This window comes from Theropithecus gelada, chromosome X (genome assembly GCF_003255815.1).
Source record: "Theropithecus gelada isolate Dixy chromosome X, Tgel_1.0, whole genome shotgun sequence".
Taxonomy (NCBI): domain Eukaryota; kingdom Metazoa; phylum Chordata; class Mammalia; order Primates; family Cercopithecidae; genus Theropithecus; species Theropithecus gelada.
In genome coordinates, this window is record NC_037689.1 from 82,141,152 (window position 1) to 82,153,253 (window position 12,102).

The following is a 12,102-nucleotide window of genomic DNA, read 5'->3' on the forward strand; positions in this document are numbered from 1 at the left end:
CTCCCTTTCCCTTTGTCCCCCTTGCCCTAGTATTTCCCGGGGGGCTGTTGACAGGGTCACATAAGTGGATGTCTCGGGACCCCAAAATAGCCACAAGAGAGGTTCTGCACTGGAAATCCAAACACACAGCCACCTACCTACCCGGAGATCCCTGTGCCCCAGTCCTCTTCCTTTCTCTAGGTGAGTGTTGGCCTAGATCCATACTCTAAAACTATTTCTGTTGGGATCGTGAAGGGAAAAAAGATAAATACTCTTTCTTCTGCATTGCATTTGTTGAAGTATAAATGGGATCAAAAGTACTCAATACGTTTATACATTCTATTGTGCAAGTGGAATGAAGAACCCCTGTTATAGATGGTTAAAGCTGGGAGAGACCACTCCAAAGTTTCCTGACTTATTTGAACACACAATCCTTTACAATTATATTTGTGGATACAAATACAAAATACAAATGTGGATAATACATTTCACTCTTATGCCATATTATTAACACAATAATCTAGCTGCATGAAAGAGTGTGCCACATCAGAGAACATGGAAAAGCAGAGTCTGATCTAGACATTGATTTGGAGGCAACCATTCCAACTTCTATTTGGAATTTCTGGCACAGCCTATTTCAGAACACTAAGTATTACAAACTGGAAGTTTCTTTCCTCTTGCCTATACTCTGATGAGCTTGTGCATAGTGGAGTTGTTACATTCTGTTGCAAAAAATAAATAAATTGAGATTGACCTGGTATAGGGATCCAACCCAGTAACATCATAGGTGATATTAAGTGGCAGTGACGTAAGAAAACAAAAATGCTGTTCTTGTTTAAAATGTTAGTGGGTTTTGATGACATGTTATAACCAAAATATGTAAAATAAAAGATGTTTTACTCTACCTCACCATATATTTATCCTTTTTATTAATAAAATAAAATGGTTTCATGTTTCTAATTTCCTATGTTTTCTCTCTCTCTTTTTTTTTTTTTTTTTAGATGGAGTTTTGCTTTTGTCACCCAGGTTGGAGTGCAATGGCGCAATCTTGGCTCGCTGCAACCTCCAACTCCTGGGTTCAAGCGATTCTCCTGCCTCAGCCTCCTGAGTAGCTGGCATTACAGGCATGCGCCACCACACCTGGCTAATTTTTTGTATTATTAGTAGAGACAGAGTTTCACCATGTTTGGCCAGGCTGGTCTCAAACTCCTGACCTCAGGTGATCCACCAGCCTCGGCCTCCCAAAGTGCTGGGATTACAGGCATGAGCCACCGCGCCCAACCCCTATGTTCTCTTACAATGTTGAATAATATATTGGCCAGGCACTGTGGCTCACACCTGTAATCCCAGCACTTTGGAAGGCCAAGGTGGGAGGATCACGAGGTCAGGAGTTCAAGACCAGCCTGACCAACATGGTGAAACCCCGTCTCTACTAAAAATACAAAACTTAGCCAGGCGTGGTGGCGGGTGCCTGTAATCCCAGCTACTCAGGAAGGCTGAGGCAGGAGAATCACTTGAACCCGGGAGGCGGAAGTTGCAGTGGGCTGAGATCGCACCACTGCCCTCCAGCTGGGGGACAGAGCAAGACTTAGTCTCAAAAAAAACAAAAACTATATATATATATAGGATATATATATACACATAACCTTGTATTATTACTGCTTACAATTAATTCATCTGTGAGACCATTTTTTTGTCACTTTAATCTAAGTCTACATCATAGCTCATGCTCATTATCCACAAATATAATTTGTAAAGGATTGCGTGTTCAAATAAGTCGGGAAACTGGTTCTCTCCCAGCTTTAACATTTATAACAGGGGTTCTTCACCTAGGCTGCAAGGTAGAATCACATGGGAACTTTTAAATAGTACTGTTTCCTGGGCCTTGTCCCCCAGAAATTCTGGATTTATTGGTATGGGGTGGAGCCACAGCATTAGTACTTTTTTTTTTTTTTTTTTTTTTTTAACATTTAGGGTAAATTTTACCAACATGTTGTACTGATTACAGTGGACTTTATTTTAAGCATCACTATATCTTGGTCAATAATATCTATTGGTGTACATAATGATTTTGTGTAATTATTAAGAATGTAGCAAAACATTAACAAATTAAAAAAAACTCTCTAGGTGCTTTGAATTGGCAGCCAGAGTCTATATGAGTCTGTGGCTGTAATTAAAAAATGAAAAATGCAATCAGACATGCAGTGTGAAGGATTCTACCCAGGGAGATGGCTGGATTGCCTGGTGGCCAGGGCATCTTGTAGACACTGCTGAGGTGTGCTTATGTCCTTGAGGCTGCCTGGCTGTGAGCTCAGGATTTCCTTGCTTCGTATCCATGCTGGTTAGAGTTAGGCATGCTGGGCCCTCAGGCAAACTGCCCAGTACTTTACTGAAACACGCTTAGGTCCCATAAGTTCTGTGAGAAGGTGTTTCTTCACCCATAAACCAGGCTGGTTCTGTAAAACTGGTGAGCTCAACCAGGAGCCATGCAGACGTCCCAAGGGGAAGAAAACAGACAGCCAGCGAGACACTTGGACAAGAGCTCTGCCCAAAGGCAGGGGACGCTGCCTGGCTGTGGGGCTTGCATCCATCCTCTGCTGCTTCATTCAAGCCCCTCCTTGGCAGCCCAGCCTGGCAGGTTCTGTGGTCAGCCAGCACCACATATTCTCTGTGACAATAAACATGTCATAGCTGCCATGATTCTTGGTGGTGCCTCAGCTTTAGTTCCAAAGAATGTTTTCTCCCTTGGTTGGCGAGGCAGTGAACAGATGTCAGTGGGGGAGAATGAAGGGAGGAGTCAGAGGAAAGGAAAATCCTTGGGTTGGGAAAGATGAGCTGACAGCCTCAAAAGCTAGATGCGGCTCCTCCGTGGGCACACAAACATTCTTTACATATTCTGGAAAAGGGAAGAATGGCTGCAATTTGGAGCTGTCTAGGAACATTCTTATTATAACTTCATCTTGACAATACCCCCATCCAGGGATTTCAACAGGCTTCGTGGAATTTCACCTTCTTAGTATTTAGTGATGGTGTGCATGGTTGCAGCATAGGCACCAGGCATTTCATTAATACATACATTATTTTGGATCCTCACAACAACCCTGTGAACTGGGTAGTGTTTAACCCCATTTTACAGAAGAGGAACTGTGCCTCAGAGACACTAGAGTCAGCTAGTAGGTGCTGGGCAAGTGGGACTTCACCTGGAAGCTGACGATTCCAAATCCAAAGATCCTTTTCCTTAACATGTCATCCATTATCTTTTCTATTTACCAAAAGTAATAGATGTTGATTTGGAAAATTTTAACAAATACAGGATGGTAGAAGGAAAATAATATCACTCATCCCCATAATCCCATCACCCTGAGATAATCATTGTCAGCATTTTGGCATAGGTTTCTCCAGTTTCCTCTTATGCGTATGTGTCTCTGTGGGTGCTCTATTTTAGATGATATTGTACACAGTAAATTTTGTCTTTGGTTTTTACTTAGCATTATTTTGTGCATTTCCATGTAGCCTTATAATTCATTTAGAGCATAGCTTTTCATGGCTGTATATTAGTCTATCACATAGACCTAGGAAAATTTATATAACCATTCCCCTATTATTGAATGTTTAAGTTATTTTCCTTTTTCTGGCTAATGCAAATAACCAAAAAATGCAGTGGGGATTCCCTGAACATTTCCCGCCCCCCCGCCCCCGCCAATATCTGATTATTTCTTTAGCATAAAATCCTGGAAGTAGAATTACTGAGTCAAAGGAGACACTCAGTGTATAACAACAAGGCCTGTCTTGCTGACAACTCGGAGATACCACCTCCTGCAAGGGCAGAGAACCGCCCTCGCCTTCAGCCCCCAAGGACCAAGGATGTTAATGTAAGGAGACCTCAGTCACCTCCGGGCCTCCTAGTCTGGGGAAATAATTTGAGTTTGGTATTTTTCAGTTACTGGGGATCAGGCTATAAATTGTCAGGCAGCTAATTACACTGTTCTCGGAAGCAAAGGATTCCAGTCAAAATTAAAACAGCTGATAGATACATTTTTAAAACTCATCTCCTCGAGTCAATTTTCAAAAAAAAAAAAAAAAATTCTGATTTTCCCCTTGATGAATTACAGACGATTCTGAAGAATCCATGCTATTCAGAAAGAAAAATAATAATAAAAGATACCGTCAAGCCTCAAATGTCCCTACTCACAGAAAAGCAGGGGCATAAATAATACATTTAGCTTTGGAGTGCAACTGGATACACAGCCGGGGACACACAGGCAGGTAGACTTTTGCTTTCTCTCTCTTTCTCACTGTGGCTCGGAGCCCCTCCTGCTCTGTCTGGCTTTTTTAGAGGGGCCCAGGGCCTCGCCCTGCAAAGCATGAAGGAGCCGAGGTTGACTGGGTCTCATCTGCCCAAGGATAATGAAAACTTGAATGTAGATAAAGAAAATCCACAGTTAGTTAATATTACAACTTCATTTGAACCATGCATTTTAAACTTCTCAAGACCCTCATATCCAACTCCCTGACAAACAAACAGGATGTGAGGAACTCCCCACCCCACCTCCACCCTAGGGGCTCATTCTGAGTCAGGAGGTGCCTTGCTCCCTCTCCTCCTGAATCACTGGCAGTGAATTCCTCCCCCACACCAGCTCTCTCACATATCCAGGGCTTTGCACAGGCTACTTCCTGAGCCAGGAATTCCCTCCCCCGCCCTCTTCAATCTTCAACGGCCAGCTCCAGATCATCCTTCAGAACTCAGACATCACATCTTCCTGGAAGCTTTGCTCAGCCTCTGTCCTGAGTAAGGTGTGCCCCCTCTGCCTTGCCCCGGTAGCCTAGACCTTGTCTCCACAGTACTACGGCTCACTGCTCTCCCCACTGGACTGTGGATCTGCATCCTAGTTCTACTCTGTATCCCCAGAAACCAGCACAGGGCAGGGCCCAGAGTCAGGTATTCAATAAGTGTGCAATGGCTAGAAAAAAAGAAAGAAGGTATTCAATCTACCAGGTATTTATTAAGTGCCTATTAGGTGCCAAGCATTGTTTTGGGAGCTGGAGACACAAGAGTAAAAACAGATAAAGACTCCTACCCTCAAGGAGCTTATATCTTATTGAGGAGCTTACATTTTAGAAAGAGAGAGAGGGAGGAAGGGAATGGAAGGCAGAAAAGGAGGGAGGGAGGGAGAGAGGGAGGGAGGAAGGGCTGCCTAACTGCTCAAACCTCCCAAGTTAACTGACTGATACCTAGTGGTCTTGCGCATGACCTCATACAAAGCACTTTACTGCAAACCACTTGTACACTTAATAAACATACCTCCTGTTCGTGGCATTATTAAAGTAGTCTTGACTGTTAAGGTATTGCCATCCTGTGCACTCTAACTTGAAAACTTCAATGAGGGCTTATTTGAGTGAAATCATGGAATTCCACAGAGCAGGGAAGAGCTGATAGCTTGAACCAGGAAGGCCAGCGATTTCCAACTGAGAGTAGAGGACTCTAGAGGACCATAGAGTTATCACAAGAAATCTGTAAGTTTGCAGATCCGCCAAGCATTGTCTACAGACTGAATAAGCACTACTCTTCATATGCGTGAAGATAACATTATAATGTTTAAAACTGCAAATTCATTTAAAAGCATTGCTAAATTCACAGTAACACTAACAGAATGACAGATTGGTTTTTATTTTTGTTTTTACCATAGCCGATTCTAAAAGTCCAAATTCCATCTTTGGACCCCAAACTGAACTGAGCAGAAGAATCTTCTGGTATGTGATCTAGGGTCCTGGTTCTGGTTATCAGCTCTCCTCCACCTAAATAAGACCTGATACTCAGGACCACACGCTGATGTGGTGGGGAATGAGATGGCACCTACCTCTGCAGCTTGGGAGCTCCTCAAAGGGAGACATTGGGTCTTATTTACCTCTGGGTCTTTAGCACCCAGCACAAAGGTCAGACAGGGCCCAGATGCAGTTGTGCCCACTTTTCAAGGCTAGAAAATAATAATCTAAGGAAAAGATGATTTGAGACCTTCAGAGAGGGAATAGAGCAGCAAAGCCAGTGAGCCTGTTAAGCTACTTGAGCACTGAAGGATAAGAAATCCATACCCGGTAAATGTGTATGCTAAATGCATTTTTGGCAATCATTTTACTTTCCTGTTCCCATTGGTTTTTAATAAAAGGTGCCTTCTGAAATGCCAACTAGCCTCTACAAGAATAACAGAAAATAGTCCGGATGCAGGTGTGTGGCAAGTAGTGTCCACAAGTGGATTGAAAGCTACAAGGGAGAAGAACAGGTATAAAGATGGCAGAAGGATCAAGAGGGATTGCGGCAGTGTCAGGGTCACTATCCAGCCACCCCTTCCCACCTGAAGATCATTTTTCTGGAGCAATTTTCCATCCAAAGAAGACTATGTTTTGCTTTAACAAGAGAGCCTGTTGCCTCACACCTATTCTCTATATGACATAAGTTTGACCTTCCTTTCTCCTCTCCAGCTTCAGCTCACCCCCGGCCACAACTACAGAACCACAGGGTGCCCTCAGTTACTAAAGGTAACAGGAGTTATTTCTCATCCTGGACAAGTTCCAACTAGAGAAAATGCCAAGACAGTGACTCTCGAAGAACAACTGACTTTGAACTTAGCATCACTGAGAGGGCAGAGCACTAGTCTGGTTGTCAGAAGGCATGGCTTCTAGGTGGAGGCCTCCTGTCACGGACCTCCTGTGTGACCCAGCTGGTACCACATTCCCATGTCAGCAGATTAAATACATGATTAGGCCACCAACAGCAGGGGTACAAAAGACAGAGAGGAAGAGAGAAAGAATCTAGTAAGATATTTTAATTTCAACATCCATGTGAGCTTTGAGTCATTTAAAAAGAGTAACATTTTTATTTACAGGTTTAGTATTGCTTTCACTTGGAATTACATATGGGGAGGCACTAAAATTTTTTCAGCACTCATGACTACTGAAGGTCTTGATCCAGCTGGGTGCCTTTGGACAGGTACCATCCCCTTTCTGGGTCTGGAATGTCAAGTGTTATGACACATATGGTGGTTAATGACTGAATTGTTGGTACCACACCAGAGAGGTACAGGAACAGATGATGCAAACGTACCACTCTCCTCCTTAAACCTAATCAGTTTCATCAAGGTCAAGGTTGAGCCCAAGAGCCATAAGTTGAATCTTCTCCTATTACTCTACTATTCCAACATCCTGACACTTTTATCACTTTAGCTGTTCATGTGCCTAAAAAAAGAGAGGATTAAATTTCTTTTTTCTAAAGTGGAAGAAATTCTAGTGGACATTTTGGTATCCAAATTTCCAGGGAAGATGTTTTCAACACATGGAAATACCATGAAGCAGACCAAGAATTTCATGGTATTTAAAAAGAAAATGGAAAGTGGGGTGGAGTGGGAAGAGAAAAGAAAATGGGTTTGCTTCCCCCTCCGTACTCTGTCAACTCTCTGTCCCAAGAGCCTCTGGGGATGAAAGGTAGGACAGAGACAAAGTAAGCCCTGGCTGAGTGCCTGTTCCAAGTCCCCAAATTCCTGCCACCCTCCCCACTCCATCTGACTCAAGAGGCCATCTCTTCTCCTCATTAGCAAGGACGGTCAGACTCAGGGTCCACAATACCTCGTCTAATGGCAAACTCGTTGCAGTCCGGAGGTGCTTTTTTTCATTTTTTCATCTCCATATAGATTTACAACAGTCTATCCTCACACTGGAATTATGATTTAAACACAAATAAACCAGCTGTCCTTTCTGATTTGGAGCCAGAGTTGCCATAAAGTTGGAAAATCAAGAGGTAGGAATTTTACATAAAGATGAAGAGGGAGTTTCCACCATGGACCCAACTGGCTGTATTCAAGCCAAAATAATCGTAAGAAGCAACAGAACATCTTTCCCACAGCAAGTTCATGAGCTGGTGTAACATGATAGTTCTCCAGTGTTGTTAAACATACCTAGAATTATCTAGCCCTTCGGTGACTTCCTTGATGGCAAAGGAGATATTATATCCCTAGGCGGATGGCCTGATTGCTTTTGTAATTACCATCTAAGCACCTACAAACATTATATAGATCTCCAAGGGAGGAGTTGGAAAGCTTAGATTGACTCAGCATATGGTGGCAGGCATGGAGCTATTTCCCAATGGCTTTGACTATACCATTTTTTAGATGAAGAACCCAGCGTACAGACCACAGATGCAATAAAACAGGACACATTCAAAACCAGATGTGGGGAAAACCTCAACTTATAGGCAGGGCCATGCCTAGGGTGTGGCAACTGCCACAGATCCACAACCACAGGGGCCTTCTGCAGTCCTGTGGTCTACCCTCTCCTCCTTCCATCCCCATCCCTCACACCATACCAGTTACAAGAGCTTTTAGGGCAGTCTCAAAGGGGTTCAAGTTACCAAAGAACAGCCTTCAGTGGAGTGGGGGGGGAGATGTTGCCAGGCAACGAGCCTAGCCCAGTCCACCCCTGTAACCTTGAAGATGGTGGGGGCATGACCCATGATTGTGATTGTGTAGAGAAGCACCTTGAACTTCTCCAGCATCCACTTCCTCCTCCTCCATCTCGATCCTCCTCTCTTGATCCTCCCCCTGCTGCTTCTCAGGGCCTCAGCCCAGCCTGCAGGCTATGGGCCAGTCTGACTTGCCACTACTCAGTCAGTGGCAGCCAAGTTGTCACTGCAGGGAGGCTATATGCTGCTGGCCTGTCAGCTGTCATTCACTCTGGCCATGTTGCTTTCCAACCTTCCTCCCACCTTCCCAGGTTTCTCCTGCCCCATAGTCAGAATAAATAGCTAGAGGAAGAATCTGAGGGAAATCCAGACAGATGGAGGATATGCAGGGTAAAATGCTGACCCCCAGCAAAATGGTCAGTAAGGGAGTGGGAGTCCTAGGAGGAAAATGCATAGGGAAGAAAAAAGGGCAAGACATGACAATGTTCATTTATTTACTTATTTACGGTCAAAATCTAATATTCAGCTTGCTGAACACCCTGTTGAAGCTTATGCCTGAGCAACAAGGGAGTGGCCAGATGGTGCACTGATTATGCTCCCCAACTCTTTTTGCATTTGGCACTTATGTTCAGACCATTGCTGAGAAGGCCTAATTTCAGTGCTACCCAATCACAGCTCCTGAAGAGAAAAGTGTGCACTGAGAACTTCAAGGGGAGTCTAGGGTAGGGCATTAGACCAGAAAATGGAAAATCAGACCTTTTCACCAACTTACAGAAGGTAGTTGTGTTCCATTTATGCAGCAGTCCCTTGGGTGCCTCTGAGCCGTGGGACACGTACATTCTCAAAGGCAAGAGGCCACACCAGGGATGAGAGATGGCCACTCTTCCCATTCTTGAAAACTGCCAAGAAGCCAAACCAATGGTAATTTAACTTAACAATTGTTTCTCCCCATTGCAAGCTATCCATTGCATAAAGCCATCTCTTTCTAACCTAGCAGATCACTGGAGAGGGTTAGGTCCCAAAGGTGACTTGGTGAAGCCTTGCCTTCCATCCCACAGAAAGGGCTCGCTAATTCAGTGGACAGGAAGGTAGAGTTGAAAAAACTGTCCTTAACTTACCCTACTGAACTCAGTAGGTGGCTCTCTGCAAACTGTGTAGGGATTTTGAAAACTAATCCTCAAGCTGACTTATCAAATTTCCCCTAGACTAATCCTGTAATCAGTGGGACCCCAGCAAAAAACTGAGCCCCTGCCATGCAGAGGTTCCTGGTCCAATGTCTACATACCATCTGGCAGTCATCTGTGGCTTCCACCTTTCTTTTCTAATAGGATCCAGTTCATTTATCTCCACCAGAGGCCTCTGCCATCCACCTCAGAGGTCAGAGACCTTTATGAAGAGAGGTGCCAGGGCCTGACTCCAGTACTTCTGGAAGGGGTGGGGATGGGGTGGGGTGTGTAATGAAGAGGGGCTGACCCAGGCATTTCTTTCCCAAGTTAGCTGGAGGCTTGCACTCAGAAATCAGCCAGTAGTCATCTTCTGCCTCCATCAGAAACTTTCTGGCCACACTGCTGCTTCTCTCCCCAGCTTTCTGGAGGAACCGATTGGCCCTGGTACCTGGCATGCCCCAGCTGTAGTCAGCATTTCCAGCCTACTCAGTCCCCTTGCTTTCAGCAGAAGCTCGCTCTCAGAGCAGAAGCCCACACTCTCAGGGGCACTGCATTTCCACAGACAGAGGATTCCCCATGTAAAGTGTTGGGATCCAAAACAGTAAAGGACAAGGGCTCGTGTAGCCCCCTACCCTCTCACACGTCCCGCGTGCTCAGTGAGGGCACCACTGGGATCCGGTGTTTCTCAGGCATGGCTGATTCCTAAAGTGAATGCACTTCAGGAAACTGATAATAACTTCTTTAAATGATTCTCTCCAGCAAATAGCAGCTGGACCCTAGCGGTAGCGGGTAGGGGGTCAGCGAAACCCCGGACATTCTCCCCTCCCCCCCTCCCGGCCACTCCCCAGCACAGCTGCCCAAAACGTGCGGAGAAGCAGGCGGGAGGGCGCTCAGTCACTCCTATGAGTGCGAGCCGCGTCCACGCTCCAGCGGGAAGTTGCACAGGTTTAAAACCAGTAGGCACCACCGCCGGTTCCTGCCGCCGCGTAGGTGGCGGTCAGCTCCGGCGCGCTTTCTGAAGTGGCCGAGCTCCTAGACAGGAGCAAAGAAGCCAGTGGCTCGGCTATTTGACTTCCGACGCGGCGAGGATGAGGGCGGCGCCGAGGATCTGGGGCTAGGTGGGCGGGTGGGGGGAGTATCGCCCAGGCCCTCCTGGACCCAGCGGGTCCCCCCCCACCCAAATCCCCAGGAGGCGGCCACCAACCCCAGGGCCGGGAGTCCCAAGGGCACGGGGCCACTCCGGACGGCGCGACCGGGTGAAGAGCAGGAAGTTCCAGCGGTAGGGCGGCGGTGGGGCGGAGGCGGGGCGGAGGCGGGGGTCGGGGAAATGGGATCCCCTCACTCCTCGAATGGAGGGGAGGGGAGGGGAGGGGAGGGGCGGAGAGAGGCGGGGAGAGGGTGGGCACAGCGCTAAGCGCCGACCGGCGCCCCCAGAGGCGGGGTAGACGCGGGGCCGCGAGCCACCGGGGCGCCGTTTTTACCTAGCTCTTCCTCGTCCTCCTCCGGGCCAAGCAGGCGGCAGGGAAGGCGGCGGCGGAGGCGCACGGTGCGCCAGTACAGGCTGTCTGTGCGGCGCCCCAGGGCCAGCAGGTGCCCCTCGAGGTCCTCGAGCAGAGCCAACGAGTGGCCACAGAGGTCGGCGAGCTGCCGGAGGAGGCTGAGCGCGGCCAGGTGGCTCACGTCGCTTAGCTCCGCCAGTTGCTGCGGCGGGTTGCGCGGGCACAGGCGCTGGGGTACCACCGTGCGCCTGTAGAACGGCATCCCGGCCGCGGGCGCGGGCGCAGGGGACCAGCTTGGCGGCGCGGCGGACTCACTCCGAACGGCGCCCCTGGCCCGAGCGCCCCTGAGAGGCGGCCCCACCTCCGGGTGTAGCAGGCCCCTGGGCGCGGGCCGGAGAGCGTGCGGGCGCCAAAGACGACGGGCGGGTAGGCTGACTGACGGGCTCCTCGCCTAGAGCGCCGGCTCCCCCGGGGCTGCACACTCGCCGGAGCCACCAGTCCCTCTGACTCTGCTTCGCCGGGCTCCTCCTCCTCCACCTCCTCCTCCTCCTCCTCCCCTCTTTTCTCCTCCTCCTCCTAGCTCTGCTACTTCGGGATCCCCCCACCCACCTTTTTTTTTCCTTCTGCGGTCAGAGATTCGCAGATTAACGCTTGATCCGGGAGAGGGGGAAAGGGAAGTAGGAGTAAAAAGAGCGAGCTGGAGCGTGAAAGAAGGAATGTCTGCGTGAGAGGGGACGTGAGGTACGGTATAGGATGTGTGCCCCGGTCCTCATGAGGAGCTCCACTCCCAGTTCTGATGGTTGAAGTTATTTTCTGCCTTTTTTTTTTTTAACTTAAACTTTTTCTTCATAATTACCAAAAAAACAAAAACGAAAACAAAAATTCAAGCACACCCGCGCCCACACCAGCAGGTAACCAGCGAAGACCGACCGAATAGTTTGACTTCATTGATCTAGCTTTCCTTTCCCAAACGTACTCGGTGCCACACACGAGCTAGACTAGGCTGTGA

The 12,102-nt window shown here is 47.6% G+C and overlaps 1 protein-coding gene across 1 annotated transcript in view; it reads right to left on the reverse strand.

The window, feature by feature from the left end:
- Positions 1-11,355, reverse strand: part of NHSL2 (NHS like 2) — a 229,838-nt gene extending 218,483 nt beyond the window's left edge. The window contains exon 1 of the mRNA XM_025373582.1: positions 11,076-11,355. Within this exon, the coding sequence (XP_025229367.1) occupies positions 11,076-11,355 (280 nt within the window). The remainder of the gene's footprint in view (positions 1-11,075) is intronic.
- Positions 11,356-12,102: the final 747 nt, after the last annotated feature.